General features: G+C 45.9%; 2 protein-coding genes across 3 annotated transcripts; both read left to right on the forward strand.

Annotated features, from left to right (window-relative positions):
* The first annotated feature begins 6,725 nt into the window (after positions 1 to 6,725).
* LOC124698674 (cysteine-rich and transmembrane domain-containing protein WIH2-like) lies at positions 6,726 to 8,249 on the forward strand. Its single transcript, XM_047231142.1, has 3 exons — positions 6,726 to 6,891; positions 7,044 to 7,272; positions 7,900 to 8,249. Exons 1-3 carry the CDS (start codon positions 6,840 to 6,842, stop codon positions 7,943 to 7,945), a joined length of 327 nt encoding a protein of 108 aa, XP_047087098.1. The 5' UTR covers positions 6,726 to 6,839; the 3' UTR covers positions 7,946 to 8,249.
* Positions 8,250 to 13,382: 5,133 nt separating this feature from the next.
* On the forward strand, positions 13,383 to 15,520 carry LOC124698675 (protein FAR-RED IMPAIRED RESPONSE 1-like). Of its 2 annotated transcripts, XR_007001043.1 has the most exons (5): positions 13,383 to 13,437; positions 13,569 to 14,266; positions 14,383 to 14,830; positions 14,951 to 15,013; positions 15,148 to 15,520. XR_007001043.1 is itself a non-coding variant. In XM_047231143.1 (4 exons), exons 2-4 carry the CDS (start codon positions 14,110 to 14,112, stop codon positions 14,958 to 14,960), a joined length of 642 nt encoding a protein of 213 aa, XP_047087099.1. In that variant the 5' UTR covers positions 13,383 to 13,437; positions 13,569 to 14,109; the 3' UTR covers positions 14,961 to 15,041. The 2 variants fall into 2 exon arrangements, 1 of the variants encoding a protein (XP_047087099.1); XM_047231143.1 differs by lacking the exon at positions 15,148 to 15,520 and having other exon boundaries at positions 14,383 to 14,840; positions 14,934 to 15,041.
* The last annotated feature ends 372 nt before the right edge of the window (positions 15,521 to 15,892 follow it).

The raw sequence follows: 15,892 nt of genomic DNA on the forward strand, positions 1-15,892 counted from the left end.
CCGATCTTTATGAATTTCACTTGGAGGATAAAATTTGGAATAAAATAAAGGCACAATGTCCTCCCAATCAAGAGAATCGCCATTCTTCAGCAATTTATACCAATGCGCCGCTTTACCGGACAGACGATATAGAGAATAGTTTCTTCCTAACTTCATTCATAGCAATACCTGCACATTTGAATAACCCGCATAATTCATGCAAAAACAAGTAAATGATCACCGGGATGGACAGCTTCCATCCCCTTCATAGCGGTTATCCATAACATGTTCAATAATTTTCGTAGGTATTTTATATGGTATTACTTCCTCACCTGGCGCCTCATCCACTACCGTTGCGGTAGTAGTAGATTTCCCAAATAGAAATTGAAGAGAAGATCTCTCCATAATGACTTATAGCGAGCGAGCGAAATAAAATCAGCACAAACAAGTAAAGGTTTTCCTTACCAATTCCACTTACCAATAGCGCTTCACTCCCCGGCAACGGCGCCGGAAAATAGTCTTGATGACCCACAAGTATAGGGGGTGTATCGTAGTATCTTCGATAAGTAAGAATGTCGATCCCAACGAGGAGCGAAGGTGTTGACGAGCAGTTTTGATGAAGGATTCACTCGTAAATGCTCACAAACAAGTATTCGGGGGTTTTGATGTAACGGATGAATAAAGTACGAGTAAGTAAAATGCGAGAGAAATAATTGCAGCGAGTGGCCCAATCCTTTTTAGCACAAAGGACAAGCCGGTTTGTTTACTTATAATGACCAAACGTTCTCGAGGACACACGGGATTTTAGTCTAGTGCTTTCGCTACATACGACTGATTAATCTTCATTGTTTTGATAAGTGTTGTGTGGGTGAACCTATGCTAATGTACCGCCCTTCCTAGGACTAATACATACTTGTGATTATACCCCTTGCAAGCATCCGCAACTACAAGAAAGTAATTAAGATAAATCTAACCACAACCTTAAACTCGAGATCCTGCGATCCCTCCCGCATCGATATACCAACGGGGTTTAGGTTTCGTCACTCCGGCAACCCCGCAATTGGCAAACGAGTACAAGATGCATTCCCCTAGGCCCATAAATGGTGAAGTGTCGTGTAGTCGACGTTCACACGACACCACTAGAAGAATAACACCACAACTTAAATATCATAACATTGAATATTACTCAACCATAGTTCACTACTAACATTTAGACTTCACCCATGTCCTCAAGAACTAAACGAACTACTCACGAGACATCATATGGAACATGATCAGAGGTGATATGATGATGGATAACAATCTGAACATAAACCTTGGTTCAATGGTTCCACTCAATAGCATCAATAACAAGTAGAAATCGATACGGGAGATTTTCCCCTATCAAACAATCAAGATCAAACCCAAATTGCTACAGCGATGACGATGTCCAGCGGTGGAGATGGCGGTGATGATGGTGGAGATGATGATGATGGTGATGGAGATGATGTCCAGCTCGATGGCGGTGACGATGGCGTCGATTTCCCCCTCCGGGAGGGAATTTCCCCGGCGGATTCCTCGCCCGCCGGAGAGCTCTTTTCTCTCCGGTGTTCTCCGCCCCGAGAGGCGGCTGTAACCCTTCGTGAGGATTCCTCTGTGGCTTAGGTCTTCGGGACGAAGGGTTTCGCGAAGAAAAGGAGGCGAAAGAGGCCGAGGGGGCCCCACACCACATGGTGGCGCGGCTAGGCCATGGGCCGCGCCACCCTATGGTGTGGGCCCACCTTGGGTCCAGCTGGCTCCCCCTTCTGGCTTCCTCCGTCATCTGGAAAAATAGGATTTTTGGTAAAACTTCCTTCCACAGTTGATCTTCCGAAATATTGCATCCTGACGGTGCTTTTTCCAGCGAGAATCTCGGCTCCGGTGCTCGATCCCCAAATAATCATGAAACATGCAAAATAGATGAAATAACATAAGTATTGTGTCCTAATATGAAATATATCAATGAATAACAGCAAATTATGATATAAAATAGTGATGCAAATTGGACGTATCACTTGCTCATGTCATTTGAGTATCTTTATCAAATTACTTGCAAAGTACTATAATTATTACTATTGCATAAAAACCAAAACCACTACTTTCATAACTATGAATATGACTATGTGGTGGGCAATGGAACCATGGACTGTGTTGATATGGTGGAGGTTCCATTGCAAGGGTTTATATCCATCTAGGATTAAACAACAAATGTCGCCGATGATTCTTGTGCCGTAATACCCGTGTTAACCATAAGATCCGGAGTGGGACGGAGTAGTCAAAAGTGTTTCCACCTCTCGTTCATCAACGGATGCGCTTTACCGTAGACACTTGTATCCGTCGGGGGCGAGCGGTAGGCCGGGGAAGCCTTAAGTCCCCACGGCATTGTCCGTAGACACTTGTCGCCCGAAGAACAAGCGGTAGGTCGGGGAAGCCTTAAGTCCCCACGGTATTGCGGTCTATGATGGGTTGCAGCTACCGGCGTAGGAGTGTATGGTAGAGCCCAAGCATTGTTGTCGTGGTCGGGGTCCACCCTGAAATCTATGGGAATAATGGGACCCGCGTGGACCCAGGGTCGGGGCATGCAACAAAGGGTGGGTGTTCGAGGTAGCGGAGGAACATGATTGGCTAGACCTTATACCGGGCCTCACACCATAGGAAGTGTGGACGGGTTGCGCGCCGGTTGGCACCAAGGTTAAGATCTCTTATGGGTAAAGCAACACACCTCTGCAGAGTGTAAAGAACCGTGACCTGTCACTCCCTGTTCGGGGATATGGAACTGCGAACGCGGCCGGAAAGGAGCTCCATGAAGTTCTAGTAAACCGGTGAAGGCTGACGGACATAGTTCTTCTGAATAAAAGCAACCTTTTGAAGAAATTGTTATGAAAACTTGCATTGGTATTAGACTTTCTGGTCTAATGCTGTAGCTAGTGCATTAAACACCTCTTTCCTATAATGAACTTGTTGAGTACGCTCGTACTCATCCCACTCTTAAATCCCCTGCTTAGATATGAAGGCAACGATGGAGGATCTACAGTGCCACTCTAAGGCGGAGGAGTCAACAACTACTTCAAGAAACAGGACCATGTCAGAGGAGTCAGATGTCACATCCAACAAGGAGAAAACCTAGTTTAGCCATAGAAGGGAACTAGCTTCCTAAACCTAGCTCCTATTTAGCTAGAATCTATTCATAGCCCCTATAGCTAGTCAAATACTCTACAAATAGAGTTCGTGATAGGATTAGACTACGAGTCGTTCTTCTGGAGTTTATTTGAAGATTTACCTCATTGTAAAGTAGGAGGTTGTGCTGATCTTATGTAACAGAGTCAATATTGTAATTCTATAGACATGCCTTGGACCCGCATATGTTTCTGTTGTACCACTCTGAGCGATATAATACTAGTGGAACGGTGTTTCATTGGTGTTATATCAGACTTGCATACTACACCATGCAGTGGTATGCCGGGTCACCACATTGTTGTTGTTGTTGTATTGTTACAGATACAGGGAGCCTCCAATTCGGTTGTGGATGTGTGCCCCAAGAACCTTGTAAAGGCCCGGTTTCCGCCTTGAGGAAATCCCTTAGTGGAAGTGGGCAAGGCCTTTGTGGCGTTGCTCACAGGAGACCTGAGTGAAGCCTTCGTGGCGTTGGTCTGGCTTTCGTAGCGACCACACCCCTCCAAACGTAGACGTACCTTCTTGCAAAGGAAGGGAACTACGGGAATCATCTCTGTGTCTCCGCGTGCTCCACTCTTGGTTACCTCTATCCTTATTATCTCCCCTTTATATTGTCTAGCTATATTTCTTAATTGTTGGTCTTGTCATATAGGTAAATTCACATAGTTGCATAGCTAGAGAATTTACCTTTGTGTCAAGCCTATATTGAAAAAGAACTAAAAATTGGTTAGCACATATTCACCCCCCTCCTCTAGGTGCGGCATATGATCCTTTCAACCCCGATCTGTAGTTCTACCAAGAGAGATTTCACCAATACCATCTAGTCCTTAGTGGGTCTTGGAGTTAGGGTTCCTATGGTGGGATCTTGTAAGAAGATCTCCTATGGAGGCTAGCTTGGAGTTGTGCTAGCCCCATAGGGTGTTGGGAGCCTCCGGTGTTTGTGGAGCTCGCTCCAACCTTGTGAAGGAACCGCCGCCTCAACCGGCTATTTCTGGAGAAGGGGAAGCTCCTTCGTGGGGCTTTCTCGAGGAAAAAGGTGAGGCATGTGTGGCCGTTGAGCCTTTGCGGTTCACACCTCCTCAACACAGGCGTACTCCCTTTTGTGGGAGGAACTGCGGGAAACAAATCGTGCCTCGTCTCCGCTACCCCGGTTGTCCCGCTCCCTCTTTCTTACTATCTTTTCGGTTCCTTTACTTCCTTCATCGCATAGGCTCATACTAGGATCACCCTTATCATCAAAGTTGCCACCTTTACTTCCGCATCGCTCCTAAAATTAAAAAAGCTTAAAATTTGTGTTGCGACCATTCAGCCCCCCTCTTGTTCGCTAACAATCCATTCACAAGATATAATAGTGCAATCAAGGATAGAGGTAACCGAGAGTGGAGCACGCAGAGACACAAGGGATGATTCCCATAGTTCCTTCCTTTTGACGGGAAGTACGTCTACGTTGGAGGGGTGTCGTCGCCACAAAGGCCTAACCAACTCCACAAAGGCCTCACCCTATTCTCCGGTGAGCAACGCCACAAAGGCCTAGCTCACTTGTCCACTAAGGCATTTCCTCGAGGCGGAAACCGGGCCTTTACAAGGTTCTTGGGGCACACATCCACACCTGAATTGGAGGCTCCCAATAGCTATAACAACACAACACCAACAAGAACAAATTAAGTCACAATAACTAGGGTTTCCAAAAAGGAACACTAGCAAAGGGGCCCTGAAGCAAATGAGGGGGAAATGTAAATTGCTTTGGTGAAGATGTAGATCAGGGTCTTCTCCTTCGATTCTCCAAAGATCAAGAGCTTTGGATGGTTGGAGGAGGAGATCAAGTGATTCTTGTGTTTCTTGTGGCTCAACAATGGTGGATGAACTTGGAGAGAGTGAGCCGCTTGAGCTTGGGGAATAAGGGGAATCGAGCCGTTGCAGAAAATTGAGGCTAGATATTCTGGCCTAAGTAAGGGCCGGATATCCCCCCCCCCCCGGAATATCTAGTGTATAGGAAAATATCCGGCCAACAATAGCCCCGGACCTTAAGTCCATAGTCGATTTTCAGGGGCCGTGGATTATCTGGCATGAGGCAGATTTGCACCTTTCTTTTTCTTACTTTTCAACATGAATACCTCTGCATCATTTGAACGCACATAAATGTATCACACATGTTGTCATCAAACACACAAATCTATAAAGTTAGAGAGATGCCGTCACCTTGTCTAGCAGTGTGCTTGTTACATTAACTATGCCTATGATCAAGAAAAAACATGATCATCAAGCAAGCCATTTTTATGGTATTTTCTTCGAATCTCATATTCAACAACCACAGCAGTTACATCATACATGGATAAACATTAACAACGAACATGTAGTTATTAATAAATAATCATATTATATTATTGCCTCTAGGGCATAACTCCTCTAGTCTCTCACTTGCACTAGAGTCAATATTCTAGTTAGCATAATTACATAACCTATGGAAAACCAGTGTCCATCACATTTATCTCTTGGTATAGACTTTGTCACCAAACCCGACCAGTTCAAAGCCCTTATGAACTTTGTAAAACTTTGCATGTCCAAGCTTATGGGAAACTTGGAGCAATTAAAAATAATGTTTTAAATACTTTTAGATTCCAGGCCCACTATTATATTGAGACCAAAATATTCCCAAAGATCCTGGCATTGCGAAAACAATAATTTCTTGGTCACACAAACAATTTACCCAAAACTTTCATCTTTGTTCGACAAAAAGAAAATAAATTACGCTCATATGTTGTGCTTGATGCCGATCCTCATTGATCTAGTCAGTGCCGAGTTCTGGAATGCTTCGTCGACGATATCCTTACGCGCATGATGCCTATAGATTGCTGGATCAGATGGCATTCAATCATGGACACCCATATTTGTAGCCGTGTGGCTTCAAGAGGGAGTGTTGTGAAGCTTCGCTATCTGTTGTCATCATGGGGCATGTCGGTTTTCTATTTGCATGGAGAAGATAGTGACGGAGAATGTTATGGCGGCCGAGGTCTGAGTTATAGCAGTAACGGATTGAGTCTTCATAGAGAAGAGGACTTTGCTTGGTGTTCCTTGACTTGCAGCAGCGATATTAGCAAGCGGGGGTGCTAACACAAGAGGAGTACAAAACAGTAACGGATCGTGTCCGACAATGACTTTGTTGAAGGCATTGTTTTGAGAACGCAAACTCCGGGTGCTGTCTTGGTTGTTGTTTTTGTTGCAGTTACAAGATTTTAATCATCGTAGCGTGATCTTTTTTTTATATATAGTAGAGCTGTGTGCATCTGTAATATCTTTAGGACGTTTGGTTGTTGTAAAGACTAAATGTAATTGCTAATATATTCTCTTTATTGAAAAAATATATAAGATCTAAAAAAATGGAGCAAGCGTTTCAAGAAATTTGGTAGAGAGAGGTTTTTGCCCGTTGCCCGTTGGCGTGTAGAAGTAGTAGGCATGCAACGGGCACAACAACCCTGTGGTCCCAGCCCAACGGCTACGCCCAACAGCTACCTCCACCCCAGGCCAGGCGGGCTTCAGTTCAGTGTGCCGTCTCTTCCGCCTAATTATATCTGCCTCCCCGCTGTCTATCCACCCCACACAACGCGCGGCCTCTCTCCCTCCCCCTCTGTCGCCCAACGGAGAATTGACCTGCATCCGACGCCGCAGTCATGAGCTACTACGGCCAGCAGCAGCCACCCGTCGGCGCGCCTCCGCCGCAAGGTCCGTTCCTTCCGGTCGCCTCAAGATCCATCTCCTCGATTCCCTCTTCTTCTCACATCTTGTCTACGATCTGGCCGCTGCTTTTGTGATCGATCTTGTCTTTTTTGACTAACTAACTAATAATCCGACTGCGTTAATTTGTTGCTGCTCAGGGTATCCAGGGAAAGACTCGTACCCGCCGCAGCAAGGCTACCCTCCGGCCGGCTACCCGCCGCCGGCGCAAGCTTATCCTGCCCAGGGCTACCCGCCGCAGCAGGGGTATCCGCCACAGCAGGGGTACCCGCCGCAGCAAGGCTACCCGCAGCAGGGATACCCTCCTCCCTACGCCCAGCAGCCGCCCCGGCAGCAGGGGAGCAGCGGGCCCTCCTTCATGGAGGGATGGTACGTCTCCTCCCTCCTTCCCGAATCATCCTTCTTCTTGGTTCTACTCTACCACGTTAGATCTATGAAGGCTCGCCCAGTCGCCGGTGGTGCCTCACGGTCGTCGGCGTCGTTGGGGGGTCATTGTTTTTTGTGGCCACTGGCCAAGAGGGAGAGGGAGTTGGGGGGCTGCTGAGTTAGTTGGTGATTACTCGTGAGCTGACCATGACCTGGTGTCCTGGTCTCGGAAAAGCCCAGCGCGTCGGCCCCACGTCGCTCAACTTCTAGACTTGTTCCTGCCGTCCATGATCTGTCAGCGTGTGGTTGCCTCAACTGACCTCCTAGCTGTCAACCCCTCCTCTAGCACTGGGTGCCAAAAGATACAAATTATAAAATGACACCCAGCTGACGGTCAAAATAGATTTGATTTTGTTAACTTCAGAGTATTTGTCTCTGAGTTTTTTCAAAGTAACAATTTATCTAAATTTAACCACCGTAGAATTGTATCTGTATTTTTTTTCTCCTGTTCCAAGCTTGGCATATAGCATGCGTCCACTCATTTCAAAGCTATGGAACATGCGAAAATAACAATGTTATGTGTACTGACCACAACTAACATACATATTTATTTGCTCTGTGCTTTTGCAGCTTGGCTGCCCTTTGCTGCTGCTGCCTGTTGGACGCTTGCTTCTGAGCTCTAATATGCAACAGAGAACTTGGTCTGTCGCAACTATATGTGTTTCAGATGGAAATCGGGATTGGCTTGTTAATTACTTATTATTGGTGAAGATTACAAGAATTACTTCTGTTTTGTATGCTCGGATGATTGGTGTACCTGCTAGTATACTCTATCCTAGTCTATGTTTCCAATGGAATTAAGGAAGATTTAATTGATCCAGCAGCATTGTACATACCCGATGTACTATTTTATTTTCCTTTCTCTTGGTGTTGTCGACGGGGTGTAAAGTGCATCAATAATCTTTGTTCTGCTGTTTTTATTATTGCCTCACTGTCATTGCATCATCACATAGTGAGATATGGCATCATCCAAGGAAAGACTAGTTAGACACCATGCCAAAAATATTTACGAGATGACGTTTAATTTGACCAAATAAATCTGGATTACATTCACTTAAACTTTTACCATTAAATTTAAAAAAAAATGCGACTTGGGGGGTAAGAAGCCCTCCAAGCAATTCAATAGAAGATATTTGGTGTGTACAGCGAGAGAGCGGGCGCTAGCACTCGAACTCGGGATCTCGCGGGTCACTGCAGGTATCAGCACCCGGCAACCATCCGGGCTATGCCTCGGTTCACTTACCATTAAATTTCTATTCAAGTAAAGTTTTCAATGGTATAATTTTAATGAAATGTGTATAATTGGTTAAACTAGTGGTGAAAGTTGAATCACAAAAACTAGAAAGGCATGTAAATATGGACATAGCATTGTTGATGTGTTGTGGCGAGCTTGGTTAAGTAGTACTATTAATGGGGGTACTTCCTCCGTCTACCAATAAGTGTATCTGTAACTTTTGTCTTATGTCAAATTCTTCAAATTTGGCTAACTTTATTGAAATGAGTACGAACATGTATGATGTTAAATTGGTAGATTATGAATCTGTATACCAAATCAATCTATATGTAAGTCGAATCTAGTGATACTAGCTTAGTGTCATAAATGTTTTGCATTTGTACAGGTCAAATTTGAAAAGGTATTTGAATAAGTTTGACTTAGTATTCTTAAGATGGCATGTTCTTACATCCGTTTCCTCGAAAAGTTCTATGTACAAAAGCCACCTATTGATTTGTTCAAGAAAGAGAAGAAGTCCAAGAACCTCGCAATCTTCTTTGATGTTTTCTAGATAAAACCTAGAAATACACTTGTTCGCGGATGGAGGGAGTACTAGTTAAGGGTGTTACTTTTAATGGCCGTGCTAGTTAATGTGATATGACACAAGAGCTTAAGTTGCTTCGTGGTTATAGCATGGTATGGTGTGTTGTGAAGCCATTTATGGTTACACTTGAAATTGTGTGGAGTGCCAAGAGGAGAATAGTACATCAAGATCTATTCAGGCAACCAAACACTACTAAGCATGCCTCAAGCTAGTCCAAAACTACTCTTGTAGGCAACCAAACACCCACATCAATATAACTTCAGACAATTGCAATTGTGTGGAGTGTGAGGTAATCTCGCCACTCTAACGGGAGAATGCTATATCAAGATCCTTTGAGGCAACCAAACACTACCAAGCATGTGTCAACCAAGTCCAAAACTGCTCGTGTAGGCAACCAAACACCACAGCCTTCTAGTGCTCGTGTGATACATGCAACCAAGTGTGAGAGCGACGCTTGTCTTGGATGGAGATTCCTTATTTCCTTGCATGCAACCAATTACGTTTTAGAAGGAGTACCAACCTCCTTGTCCAACAGCAAACCTGTATTCAAGACAACGTAGAAAATGACGATAAAAGATATGATGAGGCAGATTAGCGGCCTATAGAGGACTGCGTTATTTGCCATACGAGAGAAATGCAGCGTGAGGGTGGCAAGACTACATGACGAGGATGCCAAAATGGTACTACACAAAAGGCCATAGCAATCGGTTGCTAAAATCAATCTTGGTCGATTTTACGAGGCACATGGTTTTGGAGTCAATAGGCACCGCCACAAGACAGCATTTTTGTGTCCCTAACCACTCTTGAGGACTTCATCTTTGAAGTTGTGCTTCAGCCGGAGATACTACTAGCATCTCTAGTCGCATCCCCATGAGTGTTCCTCAAAGAGATTTGGGGCGCACTGAATATTTGACTGCCTCAGCCGCACGTTCCAAAGGCAACTTCGGTCTGGCGCAGCCTAATAGAGTGTCCGGCGCCCCCTTCCTGTCCACGCTACACAGGGGGTTGTTGCGGGGGCGACAAATGCAATTAAAAGCCACGGGTACCCACCTTCCATCGACCAAAGCTGACGTTGTTTCCTCCCGCCTTTCTTTCGCGATACGACTTCCCTCCCATCCCTCCCACCGCTGATCAAATCGCCGACCATTTTGACGGAATATTTCGCATGCGCCAGACATTGGCTTGGCTAGGTGTTTACCGACTCGTCCCTGAACACGACGGCTTCCCCGTGCGTCCACCATGCACTTAAATTGTTCGGCTGTTAATGATTTTGTTTGCTCGTACACATGGATAACAATGCGAGATGATCCAACAAATCATGGAGGAGGAGCAAAACTTCGACATCAATGTTCAGGAGCACCTTTCAATCATTAGTTGCCTTCCAAAAATGCTTGATGACGCTAAGCAGAGGAAGAAGGGCCGGCCGTGAAAGTTTAAAGCCTTGAAGAAAGAAGTCAAAGCCGCAACATAGGTTGGAGGGACATACCATGCTCTATAACGACTACTTTCCGACGAGGCAACACAAGCCGATAATTTTCGTTGGTGCTATCGGATGAGAATGGACGTATTCATGGAAATTCTTCATGGCATGAGAGAGTACGATGACTACTTCTAGCTGAAGCACGATGTCGTCGGCATAACTGGTTTCTTGTCGATCTAGAAGTGCACCACTTCCATGAGGATGCTTGCATATGTCACTACCGACTCACATGACGACTACCTTCGCATGTGTGAGTCCACTACCATCGAATGCATGTATAAATTCTATAGAGCCATGGTGGAAAGTTTGGCAAAGACTATTTGAGAGGGCAAAATGAAGCATAGACTGCTAAGATCATAGCACAAAATGCAGCGAGAGAATTTTCTGAGATGCTTGGAAGAATCGATTGCATGCACTAGTCATTGAAGAACTGTCTGTTTGCTTAACAAGGTTTGTACAAAGGGCATCACTCTGCAGTGTGGTACTTGAAGCTGTGGAAGATCATGATCTGTGGATTTGGTATTCTTTCTTCCGCATCGCTGGATCGCACGATGACATTAACATGCTGCAGCGCTCTCCAGTGTCCCCGAAACTTGTGGAAGATCATGTTCTACCATACAACTATGAGATCAATGGAAACTCAAATACCAAGGAATATTATCTAGCTGCTGGCATCTATCCCAAATTGGCAACATTTGTCAAAACAATCCGACGCCTCTAGGTCAGAAGAGTTGCCACTTTGTTGAGCGCTAAGAGAATTTGCTATTGTTCGGTACCCCGCTCTTACCTCGTCTCAAGACTAAATGTGAGAGGAAAACTTGAGCCAGGCATGTTGGTCCCTATGAGTGTGAGGGCCCTCTTGCGATCGTTGATCACCATGTGCTTGCAACTTTTGTTATTTCATCGATATGCATGTAGAAATCCGTGACTCAAGCACTCATGAGCAACTTCAAGATGATCTTGGAGAGCATTCACGGTGGCTCAAAAGAGAGTCATCAATTGTGTCGGCGCCTTGATCTAGTTGAACTTCTTTCCGTTTAGTTTACTGTTTGTTCTATTTTCATTCGAAACAAATGTTCGTGTTTCGTGTGTTTAAATTGGTTCTGTGTTCAAATAATATAATTTGCAAAAGAAAAGTTCGGGGAACGCCTTTGGGGCTGAGAAAAGATGCACTCCAAGCGTGGCAACATAGGCGTGACTAAAGATGCTCCGAGGGCATGTACAATCAAACGATGGATTAGAATCCTAGTCATGATGGATTAGAATCCTAGTCATTTCGCATGGGTACACTACAAATTCTGGTGTCGGGGCTAGCATAGATGCTAAAAGACTCAACGTTGAGCCGACGACGCTTGATTGATATTCCCTCTGCCTAGATAAACGTGGAGAGCAGCGGGTGGCCAGCAGTTTGGCGCTCAAAATTAGCGCCTAGCCTTGCAAGGTAGGACACTTTGTGGGAGGGCGGACGAATAGCGCCCGGGCTAGGGTGGTCTGGATATCGCAATACGCGACGTGCGGTCCTGGCTGCAGCTGTGGCCAATAAATGCTGTATGGTAATAACGGGTCGGCCAGCGTGGCAAGTCGTATTATACATGGATGGCAGCGACGCATTAAATTCTATGAACAGGTTGGGTGACGAAGTCCAGGACAGAGAGCGCGTGTCTAGAACAGGAACAGGATCGAGCGAGGGGAGCGGGTAGCCGGGAAGATTCAGTGCTCTGCTTGCGGCTTGTGTGCGCGGGATGGCCGCCGAGTTCTTCGGAGATCTGGACCCGAGGTTCCCCCGAGGTAAGCCCTCCCCCACGCACCGGCTATTTCTCTTAGATCCGCCCCCTTTGCGATAGACCATTCTCTCTGAAATGCATCTGAACAAATTTCTGATCCCCCATAGCTTGCAATGTCTGCTGGCGCAAGTTGGGGCCGGCCCTGCTGACGTGGAGGCCGTCGTTGGATGCTCCTCGCAGCCTAGCTGTGTTGCGGCCGCGGCCACGACGTTGGCCCTGGACGGCAGCAGCAGCAGCCATGGCTCTGGGAATTCAGTGGTGGGAGCCAACTGCGGCGCTGGCAATGGAGCGGATCTGCCAGCTGATGCGTCTGTTGCTGAAGCGGGCGAGGTTAGCGGGTGCGCCGTCGTATCAGGGTGGAAGAGGAGGTACTTGTACTGTCAGAGCGTTCCGTTCATTTCCCCCTTTATCTACACTGTTTTGGTAATCGGTAGCTGTAGCATGACATGTGGTTTTGGTAAATCCATGCTGTGCAGACGATTTTCCGGATTGCGTAGCTAGCAATAAAAAGGTTGAACATGATTAGCTGTCCTAGGATAAAACAGGGGAATTACTTCTCTTTCTCCCGTAGGGCAAGGTGAGGCCTGGCGATGATTTTTGGTCCTGTTTTTTTCCAATAGAATGTTTGTTGTTCGACTGCATTACATGAATACACCATTGGGATAAAAAAAATCGATCGGTCGTGATGCGATCCTCCAATTCCTACATGAATTCAGAAGTAAAATTCCTCTGTTAGAGCTGAATCTTTTGTGGTGTTCGATTCCATGCTATCAGGCATCGTGTAGGGAAGGCGTCTCCCGAGGGCACTGAACTCAACCCGCGTCACGGCGTTGGAGAGGACCCTTCGCGATTTCCCAGCCAGGCCGAATGGCGAGGTAATTGTGCCAGATGTCGGGGTTACGTTCAATTCGATTGGTGAGGCTTACGACTTGTACAATCTATACTCGTGGGAACAGGTGTTTGGTGTGAGGTCAGGCTCAAAGTCGAGCGGGTGAAGTGCATGCAAGAAATAGTCTGCGGGGGTTCGGTGAGTCATTCGCCATCCACCGCGGGTCGTGATTTCTTTCCACTCTAGCGAATCCTGGATGTGTAGCTTGTGTGATATTTATAGGGGCACCTCTAGGTTTTTTAACATTTCTGTTTACTCGATGCTCGCAGGGGAGGCCGCGGGCCACGAACTCTCACTCGACCCGTTGCCTTTGCCCTGCTCTCATTCGTTTGCTGCAGTCGAAGGATAACGGGTGGTACATTTGCGAGCACAGGGACAACCACAGTCATGATTTGTCTGCCTCTTTTGGCGAGCGAGCGCATTGGCTGTCGCACAAACACATTGATAGCTACACTAAAGATCTGGTCAAACAGCTGCAGGAGAATAACGTGACTCTTGGCAAGGTGTACAGTATCATTGGAAGTTTCTTCGGGAAGATGGAAAATGTACCTTTCACGAAAAGGGCGTTGAGGACTTTGTGTGGTAAAATCAGCAGTGAGCAAGCATATGATGATGTTAGGAAAACAATAGAAGTTTTCTCGGAGATGGGGGCAGCTGACCCTGGATTCAGTTACAGCGTGCAAGTAGACGATGACAGCAGGATCATGAACCTACTCTGGACAACCGGGAAAGGCCGGGCACAGGGCACAGTACCACTATTTTGGAGATGCAATCACATTCGACACCACGTACAGAACCAATGTATATGATATGCCATTTGGTCTGATTGTTGGTGTGAATAGCCATTTCCATAGTGTCATATTCGCAGGCGTGCTGCTGCGTGAAGAGAAGGTCGAGAACTTTGAATGGGTCTTCAGGGAGTTTGTTAAGTTGATGAATAGTAAAAAACCAGTAACCGTCCTCACAGGTGACTTCTCTACAGCCTGGGGGAACCCATTTAACTTACCATTTAATCGACCTAATTTTCCAAAGAAAACTGTGCCCATTCCCACACAAAAAATTGACCGTTGTGTCATTTTGCAGATCAGTGCAGAGCGATGGAGGTAGCTATTGGGAATGTACTGTCGGCGATGAAGCATCGATGGTGCAAATGGCATGTCTTACGGAAAGCAAAGGAGAGGCTAGGAGCCCTTTATGGGAAGAACAGCCAGTTCAAGGTTGATTTCCACCGGATTGTGAATCAGATGCTGACTAAGGATGAATTCGAGGCTGCTTGGATGCAGATGCTGAGTATGTATGCCTTGGAGAAGAATCCATATGTGTACCAAATATATGAGACCAGGGACAAGTGGGCGAAGCCGTTTTTCAGCGGAATCTTCTGTGCTAGAATGACCAGCACTCAGCGAAGCGAAAGTGCGAACCACATGTTGAAGACTTACGTGCCTCCAGGCTCGGCGATGCACGTGTTTGTTAAACAGTTTAACAAACTGTTGTACGATAGGGATGCGGAGGAGAGCTTCCAGGAGAAGCGGACACATCTGGTAATCCCGCATATATTATCCATGTGCTCCCACACCGCCCCTGGACTGCAAGTTTTTGACTAATCTTTTTTCCATATCTTTTGTCCTGTGGAGTGGTTTACAAAGTCGGCGAACCAATAGAGAAGCTTGCCGCGAAGATATATACACGGACTATGTTCGAGAAGTTCCAAGAGGTTAGGGTTAGCTTGCGATTATATCGTAGCTTGTGCCTCATTTAATTTTGAGAACAAACCTGTAGGATTGGCTTGTTGTTCAATATCTTTGGCTAAGGCTGGTGAAATCAAAAAGGACTTTTGGCCTGTGCCAGGTAATTGTGCATCCATTTCAGCTTTCACAAAAGGGCCTACGCGGGGCATCGATGAAAATGGCTAGTCCCTATTTATTCAAACATGTTGAACCAGAGCACTAGAGGGTCAGCTGCTCCACCAAAAAGGAGCTGAAAACAAGATTAGTTAGTTCTTGCATTGCTGAATGTAGGCATACCAAAAAAGTTGTGGTCGAGGCAGCTACAGGCAGGTAAGCATATGGCAAGTACTGTTAAAAGGATTGATCAAATTAGGCGTGGCATAGTATGGCCAGTGTGGTCGAAAAATGTGTAACATTACATGCCATCTGGGAAAAGACTTGGGCGACCTGGGTGATAAACTGATTTTCTAGTTCTTTGGACATAGAGTGTTACATTTAAATGGTTCCATGAAGCTGCTCAAGTAATATATAATTCAGATTCTTACAAGGAGACTGATATAACTAATTTAAGTGCTTCGCATAATATTGGGATAGGGCCTAGTGATACCATGTAAATGATAGCTGATTGCTCTCCCACGAATCTATCACATTAATCCGATGTTGTCGATCTTGGATGCAGCCAGATGTTCTTTTGGCAGATCTGAAGAGTTTCATTGGATTTTCATGACTTGGTGCAATAGCATGAGGCGGTGGTTATTTATATTGTCCTGAGAAAACAGGGGTATGAGGGTTGAACCAGATATCGGATACTGGAATCAACAGACGGTAAGAGCATCTCCAGCCGCGTCCCCTAAACGGCGCCAGAT

This window comes from Lolium rigidum, chromosome 3 (assembly GCF_022539505.1).
Source record: "Lolium rigidum isolate FL_2022 chromosome 3, APGP_CSIRO_Lrig_0.1, whole genome shotgun sequence".
NCBI lineage: Eukaryota > Viridiplantae > Streptophyta > Magnoliopsida > Poales > Poaceae > Lolium > Lolium rigidum.

Coding starts and splice junctions, on each gene's coding strand:
- LOC124698674 (XM_047231142.1), top strand. CDS start 6,840: ATGAGCTACTACGGCCAGCAGCAGCCACCCGTCGGCGCGCCTCCGCCG. Junction 6,892..7,043: donor CGGCGCGCCTCCGCCGCAAG/GTCCGTTCCTTC, acceptor GTTGCTGCTCAG/GGTATCCAGGGAAAGACTCG. Junction 7,273..7,899: donor CCCTCCTTCATGGAGGGATG/GTACGTCTCCTC, acceptor GTGCTTTTGCAG/CTTGGCTGCCCTTTGCTGCT.
- LOC124698675 (XM_047231143.1), top strand. CDS start 14,110: ATGCCATTTGGTCTGATTGTTGGTGTGAATAGCCATTTCCATAGTGTC. Junction 14,267..14,382: donor ACCAGTAACCGTCCTCACAG/GTGACTTCTCTA, acceptor GTCATTTTGCAG/ATCAGTGCAGAGCGATGGAG. Junction 14,841..14,933: donor AGGAGAAGCGGACACATCTG/GTAATCCCGCAT, acceptor TGTCCTGTGGAG/TGGTTTACAAAGTCGGCGAA.